This window comes from Corvus kubaryi, unplaced genomic scaffold (assembly GCF_017639235.1).
Source record: "Corvus kubaryi isolate FWS band 111438036 unplaced genomic scaffold, C.kubaryi_AGA036_p1.0 37398, whole genome shotgun sequence".
NCBI lineage: Eukaryota > Metazoa > Chordata > Aves > Passeriformes > Corvidae > Corvus > Corvus kubaryi.
In genome coordinates, this window is record NW_024581137.1 from 43,313,469 (window position 1) to 43,333,517 (window position 20,049).

Genomic DNA, 20,049 nt, shown 5'->3' on the forward strand with positions numbered 1-20,049 from the left:
GACTGAAACAAATCATTCAGGTCTAGATTGCATATTATGACACCACAAAGCCTCCTTGCTATTGTTTGGGCCAAATTAAAAGCATTTGTCAAAAATAATTGTGGAATGGCATAAAAATTCGTGTTAATTTTGGAGAGGATTTAATTATTTCTATTGTGATAAATTTTTCTTCACGTTAGATACTAAATTTGTATATTAACAAAAAAAAATCCAAAAATTAGACAATTCTGGCAGTTCTTCTGATGTTCTCCTCTCGGAAAAATTCCTCTGGATGTTGTCAGCTGCTTATTCTCTCTTGTTCAGAGTTAGTTTTATTGAAATGTCTTCATCCTGCCCTTTATACAGCATACGTCTATCTTTAGCTTCAGTCTGATAAATTGTTCCATTTCTAAATCCCATCTTCAGTCTTCAGCTACATGTTGAAAATACGTGATCATATTTTTGGCCTTTCAGACTCCAAAGCAAGCTCTGCAAGTACTACAAACCCCTTTTTGTTGTAGTACTCTGCAAGGACTACAAACCCATTTACCTTTCGTGTATTTGCTTGTATTATCCAGGGGACAAATACACTGTGATGTTAGGAGATCCCCTGGAGCCTCTTTCAGCCCTGAAATTGCTGGTTCCTCTAACATTCCTGATTCTGGGAAGCATCATGTGAGGTCGGTACTTCTGGCAGAAGACAGACCATGTCTTCTTCATTGCTGCTGCATGCACTCTCCCAGAGTCAGCAGCCCTCCTCCCCCTGCTATCCCATACGGCTTCCAGCTTCTGCCGGCCTGGAAGCTCCAGAATTGTCTCCAAACCAGACCTTGTTCCCTGTCACCTGCAGATCACGTTGAGGCTGGACTAAAAGTGGCTTCCCTGACAGTTCTGAGTAACCCATAATGACTGTGGAAAGCTGGGTGTAGTTGCTAAAGGTACTAAGAGAGGAATTTAAATATACAGAAAGCCAGTTATGTCCTACAGACATGGATTATGAGTGCCTTTCTTAAAGCCATCATTGCATCTGATATGATTGAAGTATAACATGGTGTGAAATTTTCAAAAGGACTTTGACTATGACCAGCTTCAGGCACTGAAAATGACACACATCAGGCCAAGCACAAAGTGTGAGACTGTTGTTAAATCATGAAAAATATTTAGAATTATTTGTATTTGCATTTCTGAGCCTTTCTACTTGCTTTTGCGCTTTCAGCCTTTTCTTTACAAGAAGCAGAAATGTAACTTCAGAGGGTAGAGGGAAGAAGGACAAAGAAAATGCCTTGATTTCAGGAGCCAGGCCTTTGAGAAATGCATGAAGAATCCTGAATCTTAAAAACCAGAGCATCAGCAAGCAGAGCACAAAACCCCCTAACTTTCAGTGAGTCTTGTGGCATAAAATCCTTAGGTACCTATCAAATTCTAATTAATATCGCAAAACTCATTCCAGAATTTTTAAATTATTTTTTGTCACCTTCTTTGCTCTTATACAGGCTGCAGCACTAGAATCAGAAGTTTACATTTTGAAATCCAGTAACACTGCACAAGTACTTTAGTTAGTTTAAGGGAATTTGTGCTCATGCTAATGAGATAATTTTAACTACAAGTTACATTATAGCTTCTCAATGTAACAATCCCAATGTAGCAGAGGTAGCATCAAGTAGCACAAGCAGCTATTATTTATTTGAAAGATGTGGCACTTAGGGACATGGTCTACTGGTGAGCTTGACAGCTCTGGGTTAATGGCTGGACTTGACCATCTGGGAGGTTCTTTCCAATTTAAATGGTTCTATGGCTTTTGATGCCTCTTTAAAACATTTGGCTGCGCACAACCAGATGCAGAAGTTATTTGAAACAAAGGCAAGTTTCATGTAAGGCAATATGCAAGTTTTCATTTAAATCCACGAAGTCAAGTTACATTTCCCAATGTTTGGTAGCTTCTGAGTTTGCCAACACCTGAAACTATAAAATACTTAACAGCTTATCTAAGTTCAAAGGTTATCTTAATGTCTGAGAACCAAGCCTCACTCCAGCAACATCAGTGTGATGACATGTAATAATACATGGCATAGTAAGCCATGGAAAAGAACCTTTACCTAAGAGTTATAGATAAATTTCATACCTAAGTAACAACATACTTATATAAGTAATATGTAATATGTATATAGTACACATACAACAGAAGTAACAATGTATACTGCTTTATTAAGCTTATCTAAAATAAAAAAGGAATTTTACACTGAACAGATCTGAGACCAAAAATCCATGTTTTGGACAAGCAGTACTTGCAGCCAAGAAACTCCACATAGGAATAAAGTTACTGAAGTATAAAAGGTCTGCAATGACAAGCAAACACAACATTTTGTTGCTTCTCTTTTCCTTACAATGGCTGCTTGCTTTTAGAATTTGCATTATGAAAATTTTTTGAAGAAAAAAAATAAAAGATCCCATGGGGCAGCTTTAGCTGCCTCCCATGTGGAACTAGCGTTTCTTGAAGCAAATTATCCCACGTATTCAAAAGAAAATTCTTTTCTTACTCAGCCCAGTAATGATGTAGGAGGGAGCAAGTTAAAAGAAAGAAAAGCCCTCTCAATTCTACTCTCGGAGGCAACCCCGTTTGATTCAGACTATGGCCAGCAGTTTTATCCTTTTGTGCTTTTCCTTGTCTTTGATGGAGACCAATACCAGATACTGCCCTTCCCCAGGTTCTTTCACTGCATTATCAGAAGTTTGCCCTTTCTTTGTCAGAGATGAAATGATGCACTTTAATAAAACAGCATCTGATCTGAAGGAGCCATTTTGTCACCAAGACTTTGCTATCAGTAAATAAAATTAGAAACCTTTATGCAAACCAGCAGGATTTTAGCCAGTGTGAAAATAACTGAGCTACTGTCCTCTTTCAACAACTGTTTGTGTTCAGTCACCCCAGAATGTAGGAAAACCAATTGTTCCCTAAAACATGGTAAAGGTCTGTGCAGACATTGTTGGTACTCAGAGATTTCACAGCATGCAGACTTTTAATTGCCTCTCCTTCCTCTCTGCACACAAAGGTATTTGCAGTGTTTATCTCTAGCACACCTTAGTGGGAAATAGATTAGTTTGTAAAATAGAGCAGGATTGCAAAGAAAATTGCTGAATACATACAATGCCCTGACATAACTTTTTACAAGTAGCCTTACTGTGCCATACTCCACTCTGTCTTAGCACATATTTATTATTTTGCAACACAGGTCACACTCAGAGCTTTGAAGAAGACACAAGTGACCTATAACAGCTTCCTCGATGAGATCATTATCTGCAAGATCCAGCACTCTTATTTCTTTTCCTCTTTCTAGTTTCAAGTTATAATCTTTTCTCAAACACAGAGTGAACATTTCTGGAACAAACTCACATCACTCTGAATTAATTAAATTACAGCATTAATTATTAATTAAATTACAGCACCTCATATAGACCTTTATCTGGTCTATTAAGAAGATTATAAGCAAAGTCAGCATTTATCCTCAATGACAAAATAAACTTCTGTTCTTTAATCTCCATAGTATATCAGGAAAATCACATTTCCATCCATCCATCCATCCATCCATCCATCCATCCCTCCATCCCTTTGACCTACAAGTCTTTTTAGGACGGGTTTTTCCCATCCCACCCTTTTTTTGGGATGAAACTCAGATCAGGCATCTGTTTTCTCTAGAATATAATATTAGCACCCTATCCAGCCATAACTTTAGGGGCACTATCGAACTGAATGAAATCTGTTTAGTTTTGTAAACGATTTTCCCAAGTGTGCCAGAACATGTCTGGACGGTATCAAGATACTGAAAGTATCTCTGACACACCACATATCAGAAGAGCAGCATGTTTCTGGTCAACAGCTTGGGATAACGAAAAACATGGTAAGCAAGGAGCTAGGAAATAGAGGCAACAGAAGCTGTTGCAGGAGAAGATGAGGATGGTGCTACAAATGATGGCTTATGTGGAAGCAAGACTGTGGGGGCTACTGATAAAACAGGATACACGACCTCATGTGAGTTGTTAATGTCCAACCTGTTTAAATTGTCTTTTCTAATGGCAGATAATACTGAAGTATTAAACAGCTTTCTACCCAGAACTCTCTGTATTTATTAAAATGCTGAGTATATTTTTATATATATATATATTTATATATATATTTTAACGTATGTGTCAGTATGTGTATATATATATATATATACATGATATACGAATATACGAATATTGCTGTCAGGTGCCACCTGTTAAAGTTAGGTTAAAGTAGTTCTTACTCTGAATTCATAGAGCCAGCTTCTTTTCACTATAGAAGAGCCCCATCCATCCAGATACCTAGAGTTCCTCACTTTCCATACTACTTCAATCCATTAACCCAAAACAACCTGTGGTAGAATACGGTTGCCTCACAGCCTGCTGGTATTATATGTGTTCTGTATGTAACAGATGGACTAAAATTCAGACCTCCCACTACCTTTAAACATCAAGAAGCCTCCATGTCTAAAAAATCTGGTGGTCTTACATGGACTAGTATAAGGTAATAAGCAGCCTGATAAAACAATAGGGTCTATAAAGGCAAGTTATCTGAAAAAGGCTAGGCTTTGAAAGGTAATTAATTAGCAACTATCATTAAAAGCTCTTTCTGTACCTCTGCCCCACTTCTTACAGTCAGGTCCCAAAGCAGGGGCTTGGAGAGAGCAGGTCTGGAAAGTTAAGAGTGGCTGCTCAGGAGTTGGGATACTTTGTCATGCTGGCTCTATTCATGGAGAAAGGATGAACACATTTAAACATCATCATCATGCTTTGTGCAATGTGGAGTAAGTAACAGCAAAAAGGTATGCCTCTAATCAGTTATATCTATCCCTTCCCCCAACACACAGGTTGAGAATGCATAATCCTGTCTGTTTATGTCAAAACACCAAACGGGACATGAATCCTTGGGAACCAGTCCAAGTCAGAGCATTCAAGTGAGGCTGAAAAAGCAAAGCCTCCATTCCCGGATCTGTCCCTGATTTGGGGCAGATTACTACTGAGTGTCACTGTCAATCAAGGGGGATAAAGGTATTAACATTCTCTGTAAGGTACTATGTGATTGGTTCATTGGAAGCACTTGTTTATATATCCTATATAAATATACATATTTATATATGTGTCATTTTTAAACACTTTTAAAAACAAGCACAGCATAAAACCATGTTTCAGTTAAAAACATGGTTTTTAACCATGTTTAAATCTTGTTTCAGTTAAATTGCTGCTGTACAGGTAGTTTTCTTCTGACATTCCCAAAGAAAACATTCTCACATGCACACCATGAATGTGTATGGCAGAGTGCCACGGGAGGCCTCAATGGAATACTTCATTAAAAAACAAACAAAAAACCGAAAGTACATTCCAAACTGAGCAAACAACGCTTCACACAAATCATTTAAACTAAGAGGAGCCACAAGGTTCACAACTTAACTGTAGGATTAAGTCTGCATTTGACCAGGAACCTGGAGTACTACACATTGAATAACAACAACTTACAGGCTTGTGGGCTTCAGTGGAACTTGGGCATCTGTATTTTAGGTCACATGTATTTGAACTTGAACAACCTGAATCTAAAGCAAGAACACCTTAGGTTTCAGAGGAAAACCACTAAACAGAACAGGATTTTAAATAAATATCCTTCTCATAGAGTCATGTCACTAAGTCACGTGTCACTAAGACACAGAATTCCGAGTTTCAAGAACAGGAAGAGGTCACACTTTTCTAACAAGTCCAGTGACTCCAGAGCGTATCAGATTTCATAAAGGTATCCACAGGGTCAACTGCTTCTTGGCAGGGCAAAGCAACCCGCACTGAGCCCAGTACTGCGGCAGTTACACTGCCCCCAGCTGCACCTGAGCTCCTGCACTTAAAGATAACCTGGCTGCAATTGGGTATTACATTCCTTGTGACTGACAGCATGGACTGGTTTTCTTTTTATCAGCTTGCTTCAGTGAACCTTATAACAGAGAATTATGACCATTCTAACCACTTTGTTCTAACTGTCTCACATCACTTTACCATGGACAAGGCTAACACGGATGCCCCTCTCTTTCCACAGACGGTGATCTCTACTAAAAAGGCAGCTCCTCTTTTGCCCCATGTTCCCCTGGAAGGAGTATCCATTCCACCCATGCTAGCAACAATACTTGAGGAAGAACCAGTATTTAACAAAAAGTACCTAGGGCGCATGAGTTACAGCAATTAATCTCACTTACTATGAGGCAGTGAGCAGCACAAATGTATAGTAGGATTTCTGTTATTGAACAGCTGCATAACCATGTAAGAATTACTGCCAGTTTTTTGTTTTAAACAATTGACGGTGTATGATTCAGCCCTGAATACTAACTATATTACAAAAACATTCAAAAACCAAAATTCTCTCATGCTGATATTCAACTTAAAGTGCTCTTACTGTATAAGGAAAAAGAGGCTTTAAAAAAGTGTAAGCTTGCGGAATATGAAGAGGATTTTGTGACAGGAATTGACAGACATTCCCAATCAGAATGAGTATCCAAGTTGTATGAACTTGTTAATAATCATGTAACAACAAAAAGAAAATACTACAAATACTTTGATCTAATTCCGAATACAGACAGGGAGATTTGACAGCCTTTAGGAAAGAAATATGAAAGAATATACTTTTTACTATGTTCAACTAAATCAACTATATGGTTTTTAAAAAAATGTAAATTACAATTTGTCACAGACTATGACATAAATAATTTTCTATAAGTGTTCCCATATAGCCTGTTATTAATGGAAAACCTCAAGCCAATTATGGGAGCTCTGACTGAAGCAAGAGAACCTATGCATATGAAGCTCAAAAAATAACACCTATGAAGATTTAACTTTAAAATGCTCTGTGATCAGTCTGTTAGGTATCGTAATTTCAAACATTTTTCAAAGTAAGTGTTACAAATTGTTCAGCCTCTTACTTTGTTTTATAGTCTCTAACACTCCTGTCGTCTTGATTTAGGCTGGCCAGGAAGCTGTGTGTCTACTTCACACAAGATAGTAAATAAGAACACTCAACACTGTTCTAAATCCTTCAGGACCAAGTACACGCTCTCTGTGCAGGAGTGCTGGTAAGGCTGAGAGGAGAAGCCACCCCATGAAACTTCACAGGCCCTAAGTGAGATGTGAGAGAAACAAGCTCCCACCACAGTCAGTAGAATCACAGTCAATCCCACCTCCAGAGCAAGACTGACAGGACTTTTTTCAAATGCCTCTTCTTGAATGTGATCTCTGTCTACAGTTGCTTGTTTTCTTCTAATATGCATGAATCCTGTTCTAAAAGTAACATTTTGCCATTTGTGACATTCAAATTAAGCATACTTACAAATATTATCAGCTTTGCATCGTGTCACAAACAATGGGTGTGCTATAATCAAAATGCAAAGATTTTACACTGTTATTTTCCATCCTGCTGCTAAGTAAGACACCCAAGTTTGTATTAAAATTTACAAATTTTCTGTAGTAGTTACTGAAGCATATCCATAGTCTTGCACAAACAGACAAAAAACCCTGCAAATTGTTCCACCCCACAAGATCTTGTGAAGCTACTTTTGAAACGACTATAAAATCAAAGTGTTCTACTAGCCCAAATTCTACTAAAATCTTATTTTTGTAAATACAGACTACAACACTGAACTGCTTTTCACACAAATCCCACAAGCTAGAGCTATGAATGACCACATAGCTCCTTGTTGTGCAAGCTTGAACCTCTCCATGTTTTATGAACACCTAACATGCAATTAGCTGGGTTTTACAGCTAGATGTGAACCAAACTTCATCTGAAACCAACTAAGACAGACAACCATCAAGGATTACTCTGGGGCATTTAATAAAATCCCTGACAGATTTATAAGTAGTTAAGGGGCAAAGAACAAAAAACCCATCCCAAGTTTAAAAAAGGCATAGAACAGACACCCAAGAAGTGGCCATGGTGCCTGACTCCTCCCCAGTAAAACAACAGACACTGACAGAGCAATTGGTGCACAAATTAAACCAAACACTAGTCCATCCTTCACCCAAAGGAGAAAAAAGAAAATAGATACATCTATATTTAAAAACACACACATACATTGTGTAAAAGCACACTGTGATTTTAGGAAAACTTGCCTATTCATCTGTTAAGAAAACCACCAACACACACACACAAACAAATCAACATTAAAGCATTTATTAATACTTCTTTGCTCATTCCTGAAAAGGAGGAAATTAAAAAAATAAATTAAAAAAATAACTGTTTTGTCTACTTCTTGCATAAAACTCCAAGAATCTAGGATCTACTCAAGGCAACTGCCACAAGCTACACCTTATCACTCAAATCTCTTCTAACAAGCAAAATCATCTAAGGAGTAATAGATATTCTGCACAAGACTCATCTGTATGATGAATTAACTGTAGACATCTGATCCTCTGGCTAACAATCTTCTGAATGTTCTTGGTGCAGAATTACCAGTACCTTGTTCCAGTTTAGCTTAATCCACTTTATCGATTTGGAGTGGGACACACTTGTACCCCAAGAGCTAGATGGAGTTGTACTCAATTCTTAAACAGGAATCCAAGATCCAGTCACCTGGGTTCAGACTACAGCTTGCTTCATTGTTTGAATGGACAATTCTTTAGGTATTTGAAGATGCCTAGTCTTCCTGGTCTGAAGAATTCCTAGTCCAAGGAAACCAATCTCTTGCATTCACCAAGAGCCAAAAACCTGCCAACCCTCTACCTAAACTGTCCAAGGTCAATCTGACATACAGAGTACATCAAGTACACACACAACTTGGGGTTCTTTATAAAACCCAAGCAGTTCACTGAGGACTGTTCATAGGAGAGCATCCAGGACAGGAAACAACACCACTGCATCCTGTGTGAGCCTGGCAGCACACTTACCCAGCAAACAGGAGGCTTAGAACCCACAGCCTCCTGCTGGAACAGAAATAAAAGACGCAAAGAGAAAACAAAACATAGGTTGCCTCATTTGCTGACTGTCAGTGGACTTAAAGGAAGGGGCAGAAAGTCCTGGCTTCAGATGAAGTTCAGATGATTTCTAAAATTTGATTTATTGGGTAGCAAGAACTCAGTAGCTCAGTACAAGTACACTTAAAGCAGACAGAAATTAGGAGAAACTCCACCTCTCTATCATACCCCCTCATGCTCCAGCCTTCCCAAACCAGGACTTCACATCCACACCTTCTCTTTATTCCCTACCCTTGAAATTAAAGCCAACCCCCAATCCACTCACCTCCATTTCTGTAAGGTGATTAACAGAAACTGCATGTGGGGACGAGGTACCTAAGCTGCAGGGTAAGCACCACTGAAAAGAGACAGTAATGGGATGTGAATGGCTGCTGGCATAAGTGACTTCACTCAGTGGTTCCTATAATCACTTCCACACAGAAAATTACTTCAACATACCACCCACAAGCAGTTTCTTTAGTAACTGCCAAACTCTCTACAGTTTACTTGCAAGGAGTCAACAGTCAAATGTTTTGAAAAAACTGTTGCTCACTAGTGTTTTAAGTGCTGGGTACATATTCAAGAAGCGTTGCTGTAAAAGCAGAGAATCACCAGATACCTTGCAGTTACGTTCTGTTACTTGGAAACCAGGTAGAGGTGCCTTTACATAAATTCAGGACTTTAGACCAATGCTCTAGATGCATTTCACTAAATCTTTGAATCAGGCACAGGTGGAAGGTTCAAAAACTGTTGCCTCCCCACATACGAAATAAGATACAAAACACCGAACACAGCAGTTTAGATTAGGAACCCAACTTTTGTCATTAAGGCTCCTAGACTGTAAGCACTGCAGTAAAGCATCAGGTCGAACTCAGAGAGTCATGCAAATTTAATATAAAAATTAAGTTAGGAGTAAGTATGACTTGCCTTATTTAAGGTAAACTTTCTGTTTCAGGCCATCCCTGCAGAGCTACTATCTGCAAATTATCATTTCCTCTTCCAGCAATACTGTGGACCAACTTAGTTTGCCTATCTTCTGAACAAAGTGAAGTTGTTTAACAAAAGCTATTTATGTCAAGATTTATAGTGTCTGGAAAAGCAGTGGAAAAGGTTTATCACTTCAATAAAAGGGTTCATTTGGGTCAATGTAGAATATAATGGTAAGCATTACTGAGTAGCAACTCTACGGGTGCACAATGACTGCCACACTTCAGAGTTATTCTAAAAATAGGCAAGCCCTAGAGATATATTACTTCTCTCCACCTTTAAGTGTGACTTTAAATGGAAATTTTAGATTGGGATCACTGAGTGGAATTCTAGCAACATTTCAACTTTTTTTGGAAAACTGGGAGGCTCCAGTGTGTGTGTAAATACTAGCCAAAAGTTACATTTTTCCCTTAGTTTTGTAAAAACAGAAATTAAAGCATCTCCAGTTATTTAGTTTTGACACTGTAATAGCTACATAATAACGTCTGGAAGTAGATTTCTTCAAAGTCTCATAAGGCTTCTCTTAAAACTTCTTTAGTTTTATCAGCTTCAGTAGAACAAGAGGCATTATTTATGATTATTCTAAGGCAAACAAACCTGTAATTATTGTGTGAGACCAATACTAGAAATTAACTGTACTGTTCTCTATAAATGAGCTTTCTATGATACAATTTTTTTTTCAGACAGTTTCGAGTTCCATTGCAGCTAGTAAGAAGCAGTTTACAGTTGCAACTCCAAGTTCTTGCTCTTTAGTTAACACTTTTCCTGAGTCTTCCTATTTTGCTGTATATCAGTTACTACTACCAGTCTAAGGGAAGACAGAATGTCATAAAATGTCCAGTCAAATAAACCACTCTTTTGCTACTAAAAACAGCAAAATTTTTGTGTTTCACTTTAACATAAACAAGGTGGTCCTGAGTGCTGCAGTACTACTACAGCAGCACCCCTGAGATGATGTAATTTTATCACCTCAGCATTACCCACTAGAAATTCCCCAGAGGGAAGCCCCTGCAAGTGCCATACAAGTAAACTGTGTTTATCTCAGTCACACTCATCCCTGATGTAGCATGGCAACCAGAAGAACATAAAATTTGCTTCCTATTACTGATGAAGAGCTATTACCAAAACTATTCACATCTCCATACCCTCTATGCATGCACCTGAGAGACACACCATTATCAAGTAAGGAGATTACAACTAGACTTCTTTTGATTTAATTAATTGGTATTGAATGAAGATTTGACAAGAAGACACAGCTTAAAAAGTTACTGCTGTAACACGTGAAAGAGTGTGACAAAATGCACGTGTATGTACACATGCACAGAGAGGTTCAGTAAAAATAAAAAACAGCATTAAATTGAAATTTATGCCATGCTGTTATGTCATCCCTGATCTCTAAGTTCTATTTTAATGTCCTCTGTAAGAATGTCTGATAGCTGCAAACCACTTCTCATTTTCTCTTTCACCTTTCATTTGTATTTATTTCACATCATTCCAGGATGTTCACTATTCTCTACAATCTTATTACAATTATTTAAAAGATCAGTATTGAGCTAAAAGGCACTAAAAAGGCTTCCAAAAACTGTATTACTGGCTTTTAGCCAGGACTATCTTCTTTGGTCTTGTATTTACCTCAGTATTTTTAACAGGATCCCAGTGTTTTTTTCAGGACTTCTAGTCACTACTGACACATTTTTCATAGCCCCAAATGAATTACTGGTCCAAGCATTCATGGTGTAGCTGTCTGTGCACTTGCACCAAACCTTTCACTGCAGCACATCTCCTTTCTGAACAAGGCTTTGGAGAATAGCTTCAAAAGATGCAGAAACCACATGCAGTGTTAAATTTTAAGCCTCCATGCCCTGCGTTAGTCCTGATTTCTCACCTTATCCCTCTATTATTCAAAGAGACAATTATTGTAAACAGGGGTTGTCTTTGTGCATGCATCAGACAGAACTCCAAGCTCCTACAGGAAGCTAAATAGCTCATTTCTACTTGATCCCAACAGTAAAGCCTAAGCATTTAGAAAGTGAAAAGAAGTAGCATCTGACTTGTATTCACTCGTTTTCAAAGAATAATTTACCAGTAGACATCTGAAGTCAACCAATAAAACATGTCTTTTTTTATGTCTTGAAATATCCTAATGTCAAAACTGACAGTGTCACATTTGACTCAACAACCTATTTTGCTAAGTTTTATAGTGTTCAATTAAGTACATTTTTTAAGCAAAACAGCAACTTTATTTAATCTATTTTCTAGTGCATTTGAAAATAATGTAACATACAGAAAGACTGGAAGAAAATCCCTGTCTGCTTATACTGTGGCTGTAAGGTTCCGTGGCTGACCACGTTTCTCACCTAGTGGAATTTTAGAACTGGAGAGTCCAAACATTTGACTGTTTCACGTTACATTGGTTTTCAGATCTGGTGAATGCTTTAAGCTTCCCACTTCCTTCTTCAGGACATTAAGTAAAGTTCTAGAGCTATCCAAAATCTTCATGTAAGCAGCTTCAGTTTCAGCGAGTATTTTATCAAGCTCATTCCGTGAAGCCACCTTTTGGGCCAGGTTTTCACATACACATTCCAACTGTTCACTGAGAACTTGAATTTCATGCTGGAGTTTATTCTTTTCCTCTTCTGCTTGCCGGATTTGTTTGTTCAGTTCTTCTTTTTGCATACATAAATCTTCAATGCATTTCACTAGCTCATTATTGTAACCCTGAAGAACAGCTCCCTGCTGAGTCATCCTGCACTCACTCCCTGAAGTCCCCTTTCAGCAACGGCCTTCTGCACTCCAATTAAAGGAAAACAAACAAACAAACAAAGAAACAGAAAAAAAAATTGTAAGAGTGTTAACATGAATAATGCTTCACTAGCACAGATGGAGCCACGGGGCAAGGTTCTCTATTTAAGGTTAACATGCCCACTCTGAGATGTGCCACATCTCTTCCCTTTTCAGGAGGGGGACAAGGCAAAATCTGGCATCTGCTCTTAAACCTTTACTGAAAACTGCTGGCTCCTATGACACGGTCATGGCAATGGTATCAAAGTATTCATGATATGTTTTACAGTACTTTTATACAATCCTGAATATAGGATGCTTTGTACGTCATACTTCAAGGGCCTGCTTGCTCAGAAAAGAGCAAGAATTACAGAATCACAGAATTCTTCGGGTTGGAAGGGACTTCTAGAGATCACCCAGTCCAACCCCCTGGCAAAGCAGGGTCACCTAGAGCAGGTGATACAGGAACGCATCTAAGTGGGTTCCGAATGTCTCCACAGAAGCACACTTCACGCCCTTCCCGGGCAGCCTATTCCAGTGCTTTTCCACCCTCAACACGAGGAAGTTCTTCCTCATGCTGAGGTGAAACTTCTTGTGTTTTAGTTTATAGCCATCACTCCTCGTCCTGTCACCGGGCACCACCCTGAGGGGCTCAGCAGGCACTGACAACAGCGGAGAACCTTCCCGACATACCGAGCACCCGGAGCTCCCCAAATACTGGGGTGACCTGGAACGCCTGTGCCGGAGCCACGACGAGCCCCTCGCCCGCTGCTCACACCCCCCCCGGGGACACACCGGGGCCAAGGCCCGACCCGCGTGGCCGCCGCCCCAGGGACATTTTAACACCCTCCTCGCCGCCGAGCGCGGCCCTGCGGAACACGCGCCGCGCACAAAATGGCTCCTGCCTGTACATCGAGTGCCCGGGCGGAAGGGGAGGAGGGGGTAGGTAAGAGGAGACCTTCCCATTCGTATCTCCCACCGCCCCCGCAATTCCCTCTGTTGCCCCCACCTGCCTGGCAGGATCGCAGTTCGGGATCGCACCGAGGGAGCAGCTCTGCCACCGAGGCCACGCTGCCCTCGGCCAACCGGCCCCGTGCGCCCGCCAACGGCCGCGCCGGCCCGTGAAGGGTCACGGAAACACCCGAGATCTTCCGAACGCGGCGCCGCCCTGACGGCCGTGCGGAAACGTCTCTCCGGAAAACCGCGATGTTTTCCGAAGACAGGTAGCGGTCGGGAGAGTGGGCCGAGGCGGGAGGGGCAGGGAGGGCTGAGCGTTACGGAAGGAGCCGATGTTTGCCGAAGGGAGGGACTGAAGGGCGTCGTGCTCGGCGGAGGCAGCCGATGTTTGCCGAAGGGAGGGACTGAGGGGCGTCGGGCTCGGCGGAGGCAGCCGATGTTTACCGAAGGCAGAGTCGCCCGAGAGCAAAGGGGACAGAGGGGACGGAGCGCGTCGGAAAGAGCCGGAAAGAGCCGACGTTGACCGAGCGCGGCGTCGCCTGAGTTCCCCGGATGTAGTTGGAGCGGCGGCGGCGGCGGGCGCGGCGGGGGGAGGCGGTGGCCGAGTCGGTGCTCCCGGTGTGTCTCAGCGCGCGCGGGGCCGAGCTGCCGGCGTCTCCCCTCTCGAGGCGATGGGCCCGTGAGCGCCGCTCCAGCCGAGCTGCCCGAGCCGCCCCCTTCCCCCGCCCCTGTCCCCGGAGCGCTGCCGCCCCCGCCTCCCCCCTCGGCGCCTGTGGCCCGGCCGCGGCCGTGCCCTCCTGGTCCCCTCACCCTCACACACACAGGCCGGGCATTGATGGTAATGTATGCGAGGAAACAGCAGAGACTCAGTGATGGGTAAATTCACCCCCCTGGCCCCGAGGGGCCCCCCCCCCCCCCCCCCACCCTCCGCCATGTTCGGTCCGGCCGCGGGGCCGGTAACGGGCGCTCGCTAACGCCTCTCTCTCTTTCTTTCGCTCTCTCCTCAGCTGTCACGACCGCAGGGGGGACTCGCAGCCCTACCAGGTACCGCCGGGCCGGGAGGAGGAGCAGGGGAGGCGGGGGGGAGCTACTCCAGCGGAGGCTCCGGCGGCCGCCGCAGGCCGCGGTGCCGCGGCCGCCCCGGTCCGGCCCCTGGCGGCGCTCTGGACCCGGGGCCGCGGGGCGGGGAGGCGGCGGCGGCACTGGCGCAGGGAACGGGGCCCCGATGCTCGGCCGAGGCCTACGGAGCCGGGGCGAGCAGGAGCGGCCTAGTGCGACCCGTGCGGGGCTCAGGCCTGGGAGTCGGGGAGGGTGCGAGGGGCGGGCGAGGGAGCCGGGGTCAGCCACGGTGGAGTGGAGACCCAGGGGCGGTGAATGTTTTTTTTCTAAAAACAAAAGGAGTCTTGTTCTTCCACGCCCCCACCCCCTCCCCAAAGTCCTTTATTCTCCCCAAAACTGCTGCTGTGGGCTGTAACCTGAGCGGGGCACGGGTTTAGACCCTGACCAACTTGGAGTTGTGATTGAAGCTTAATTTCTGCAGTTGCCAGCTGCTAGGCATGTTCAGAAACAATCAAATCCTTGAGCTACTGACAACAGCCTCAGTTTCTGTAAGGTGGATAGTGTGCTTCTCTGCTGTGTCTACTGAAAAAACCCCATTGTCGAGGTTTGAGTCTGTGGAAAGCTGTATGTTGTGATACTGCTCTCCATAGGCTCTGAATTGAACTGTTCTACTGCATTTCTGTGTATTTGAATCACTGAAGTGCAGTACAGCAGTCCAAGGCACCTGTCAGTGACAGTTCACGTAAATGTAAACACTTGCCTTCAGGAGTTCACACTGCAAAACCAAGCAGGTCAGAGTGAGGCAGAACGTGTAATTTCTGGTAAAGACTTCAAAATTAATTGTCACATTACATGTTTTGGCCCCCTAGAATTCTTTTTCTTTAATTACATCTGTGACAAGGATGTTAGTACTGAAAAAAACATCACCAAGGTGCAAGGTAATGGTGAAATGGAATGGTCTTTACTAGAGTATGGAGGACATATTCAAGGTTTACACTGATTCAGTGTAACTTTAAGTTTGTATTCCTAATAACAAATGGAGACTTACTCTTCTCCCAGAGGTGTAGAAGAACTGTGGCCCATTTACTGCAGAAAGTGTGTAGTCCATCAGTGAAAAGATAGAGAAATTAGGTTCTTCTTAACAGCAAGTGTTACATTGGATATAATAGTGGGAGAAAGTGGTTTGAGTTCTAATTACAGAACTTGTTGCTTTAATTAAAACTGGAAAGATTAATGCTGATTTTTTTTTTTTAATAGGGAATTCAAATTAATTAACTTTTTAAAGTACTTTTGAAAAAAGAAAAAAATCCCAAAATTTTATTTCTAATGTGAATGCCTGTTTTCTTGTGATCTTTTACAGGCTCTTAAGTACTCATCCAAGAGTCACCCCAGTGGTGGTGATCACCGTCATGACAAGATGCGAGACACCACAGATCCTTCACCACCAAATAAAATGCTGCGGCGCTCTGACAGCCCTGAAAACAAATACGGTGACAACACAGGGCACAGTAAAGCAAAAAGTGTGCATACTCACAGAGTTAGAGAGAGGGATGGTGGTGAGTTATCTTTAACAAACTTTTACTTAAGCAATCACTAATTTCTCATTAAAATTAGGCATTATCACTCAGGTGATGTCTTGCACTAAATGTGCCTCGTACTCTGCTAGGGAGACTGCAGTGAACCCAAAATGAGAATTTAATTGGAAGCAATCATTTAGGCACTGTAAAACCTATTAATTTTCTGATTTTTACAGGTATGCTAGTTTTCCTTGTAGTCCCAAAGATTAAATAAACCTTCTTCTTTTTAAGTAGTATGTCTCATTTATTTTAGACATACTGCAACATTTGATAACATGAAATAGTTTTCTGGATTTTTCATTTTCAATAAATATTGGCTGGTTTGGATCCTTTTTAATAACTTTGTGTATTGTGGTGCTGTACTGTGTAGGTACATTCTCCGTAGACTAAACCCCATCAGAAATGAAAAAAGCTTCTTTGTATTTAGCTGCTATGTAGAACTCTTAATAATTAGAAAATGGTAATGAAAGGTACCACATACTAGAGCCTTTCTTGACAGGAGCTTTAAGAAGTGTGTTCACAGTCAAGTCTGCCTACTGTGTTTTTACCTGTTTATAGACAGTAGTAATATCTCCAGTATTTCTTAACTGATCTTTGTATCCCTGCTTCCTAGAAAAAGAATAGGATTTTCCAGGTAATAAACAGTGTTAAGATAACAAACAGCCAGAGTTTAGAAAATAGCAGTTACTGTCTGAATTTGGAAAGGTGTTTTTTTGTTTTCTTAATTGGTCTTTGTGTCAAGTTACAAAGTGAAGTATTCAAGTAGAGAATTTGGAGCTTTAACTCAGTGCTTCTTTGTTCTGTATAAAGCTAACAAATTCTGATGTACATATACATTTATTGCTGCACTAGTTTTACTAGATATAATAGTTATAGTAAAATAAAGGAAGTATCTTTCAAGTGCGTTTTTAGGAAATACTAGTTCCACACCACAAATGTGTTCATGGTACCCAGTTGTTCTTATAAATCCTATTTGTTTTTCCTTCTTTGACTTAATGCAAAGGCTCTGTAGACCACTGGTAATGTCATAGAAGTGTGTAGATGGATTAAAAAACATGCCTCTTTGTTAGTACACTGATTTTGAATGTATCTGATCACAACTGAAAGTGTAGTAATCTCAGAATTAAATGCATGTGCTATGCCCATATGCTGCTATTCTGTGCTACTTCTCAGGATACAGAGGCGTCCTCTTTTATTTCCTGTTCACCTGTCCAAAGATACTAGTCCTACATACTCTTGCAATTCCACTTGCTTTTGCTGCAGTCGGTGATTTTTTCTGCTTCAACTGAGCTGCATTTAGTGGAATTATGCGTATATGAAAACATCTGGAGAATGAGGCTTTATGTGGGGAGTACATTTACTTATTTGTGTGTTGGAAGTGTTGTACTATAGGAAAGACATTCTGAAGTTTTTACAGAATCCAGCTGGATTTAATAGTTGGGGAATGGTCTGAAGCATGTATGCATACAGTAAGGATGAAGGAAAATGAATTATTTGTAGTTTTGTAAATGGAAGGAACACCATCCCACTGTACCTTCTCCTGGTTAAGACAGTGGAAAGTTTCATTTATTCTGATCTGAAAGCAGGCATTTGCACATCATGTGTTAACAGACTGGAAGAAGGAAGTAGTCTTCAACAGTCTGAGGGAAATTACTAATTTTAAAAGTAGAACATTCGTATTGTTTAATGTAAATAAGTGATTTTTTTTTTCTGTGTGTGTGTCCTAAGTAAAGTTAGTTTGGCCACAGTTTCACCTTAGTTAAATACGTTCAGAACAACCAAAGTTATGTTGGATCCTGTGTACTGTACATAGTAAACCAAAGCTAAGTGGATGTGGGCAGAAGGATATCAATTTGTTTTTGATGTACTGAATATTTCTGTCAGTATGAATTGAAGGTAGGTGTTAGAATATGGGTGAAATGCTATAGTATAACGGACATTTGCATATTGCTAATATGCAAAAGACATAATAAAATAATTTACCATGTTCTCTGTCTATTGAATTACACTGGAGGGCTGCTATTGCCAAAGTATTCCCTTAGTTTTGCAATTAGAGACATACAGGGGAAAAAAGAAATTGCTAAAGTGCTAACATTTTTCATCTAAGCCTTAATATGACTGAAGAGTATTAATTGGCTTTGATGCTACTGTAATTGTCTGTCTTGTTTTCTTTTTACATTCTTCAGAGAGGAGGAAAGAAGTTGGATGGTTTTTATTTTTTTAATTGCTGTGCACTATTTTAAAATTGGTGTTGCTTGATTTGAAACTGCTACAGGTGTTACAGCCTTCCTGTGATCTACCTGAAATTAACAAAGCCAATCTCATTAAAACATCGCTAGTATTTATTTTCCAAAACTGAATTAAAGTCCCAAACAAGCAATCTCTTCTCTCATACCTCAGAAAACAAAATAGGACATAAATCTGGAGTATTACTGCTGAACATAAAGCCAATTTAACCTGATCTCTCACTCTCAGTGTATAGAAAGAACTCCTATACATCTCAGTAATTTTAGCTCTGAAGTGAAACAGGAAGTTTCAGTGGTGTAGCACGCTGATTTAGTCATGACTGGTTCATGTCGTTGTGGTAAATGCAGAATGTCATTTAAATGTCATTTCAAGATGTAAGTGTACACATTTAAAATACAAGGGCAGGAATTGACTGAAAATTAATTACTCAAAAATGGTAGAACCACCTCCTATTAATATCTTTAGTGTGTGTATAAAGGTATTTTTTGTAACAGCTTATTTTTGTAATATTCATGGCAGAATCTTTGTAGAATTGTAATCCATGGTAAGAAATTCAATTAAGGTTTTAAAATGTGTTACGGGTAAGCCCTCCATACTGATACAGTGCAAACAAAGCATTTTTCAGAGTTGCTTACTGCATGGTTTCTGTGGAAAGAGACTGTGTACAGAGACAGTCGTTCTCTGGAGAGAGACTTCCAAGTTTACCTTGGACTAAACATGATGGAGTAATTGCAAGTTTTTGTCACATCCCTGGTTTCCTAAGAGTACTTGTACATTCAGCATATAAAAAAACTGCCTTAACTTTGTTCTTGCTTTCAGGTCCCTGTGCATGGGGGCATTCTCTGTGTGCAAGTGTTTAAAACATAATGAACAGCTTCCCCCCCTCAATGCATCTCTTGTTTTTAGGTCAGCTGCTATAGGCAAGTGTGGGGTTTGAAGAGATTAGGGGGTCTTACCAGACCAACTCGAGTGTGAAGTTTCTTAACAGTAACAAATAGGGACTTAAAGCCAGCATTGTTTATGGGGAATAGAACTATGAAGGGCCTTGTAGATTTGGAAAAATGTTTCCATTAAAGAAAAAGGGAAATACAAAAATTTGAGGGCTCTCATGCTTGAGGATGGAAGGCTGTTGTAGGTCTTTTTAAATGCATGAATACTGGTGTACAGGAAAGAAAATAAAGAGGGCAGATAAGTAGGGTAGCTTTGGGAATAATGAAAGGGAGATATATAGATATATATAATTTAAGAGCAAAAATGCGAGATGCAACCCTTGGTAAAAAAAGGGTAAAGGGATACTTACTTAACTGTATGGAGCAGAATGACCCACTAAGATACACAGTAGAACTTTATACAGAAAAGGTTAGTTCAGTTAAGGCACCTGTACTCAGTTGTTTCTTGCTCTGAAGAAAATACTGCATGTTTCACTACATTTACATTTAAGAGACTTTGAGACTTTGTGTGCTTC

General features: G+C 40.8%; 2 protein-coding genes across 8 annotated transcripts in view; one reads left to right on the top strand and one right to left on the bottom strand.

Annotated features, from left to right (window-relative positions):
• Window positions 1-2,164: 2,164 nt before the first annotated feature.
• LOC121671655 (Sjoegren syndrome nuclear autoantigen 1 homolog) lies at window positions 2,165-14,764 on the bottom strand. Of its 4 annotated transcripts, none has more exons than XM_042043686.1 (2): window positions 14,743-14,764; window positions 2,165-12,749 (listed from the first exon to the last, which is right to left on the bottom strand). In XM_042043686.1, the coding sequence occupies exon 2, from the start codon at window positions 12,706-12,708 to the stop codon at window positions 12,364-12,366; it is 345 nt and encodes a 114-aa protein (XP_041899620.1). In that variant the 5' UTR covers window positions 12,709-12,749; window positions 14,743-14,764; the 3' UTR covers window positions 2,165-12,363. The 4 variants fall into 4 exon arrangements, with proteins under 4 accessions (XP_041899620.1, XP_041899618.1, XP_041899617.1 ...); XM_042043684.1 differs by lacking the exon at window positions 14,743-14,764 and adding an exon at window positions 13,758-13,978; XM_042043683.1 differs by lacking the exon at window positions 14,743-14,764 and adding an exon at window positions 13,754-13,973.
• The window catches only part of WAC (WW domain containing adaptor with coiled-coil), a 58,069-nt gene continuing 52,410 nt past the window's right edge, over window positions 14,391-20,049 (top strand). For 3 of the 4 annotated variants that reach the window (XM_042043678.1, XM_042043679.1, XM_042043681.1), the window contains exons 1-3: window positions 14,391-14,577; window positions 14,709-14,745; window positions 16,121-16,316. In XM_042043678.1, the coding sequence (XP_041899612.1) occupies window positions 14,537-14,577; window positions 14,709-14,745; window positions 16,121-16,316 (274 nt within the window). In that variant the 5' untranslated portion in view covers window positions 14,391-14,536. The remainder of the gene's footprint in view (window positions 14,578-14,708; window positions 14,746-16,120; window positions 16,317-20,049) is intronic. The other variant, XM_042043680.1, reaches the window with a different exon arrangement.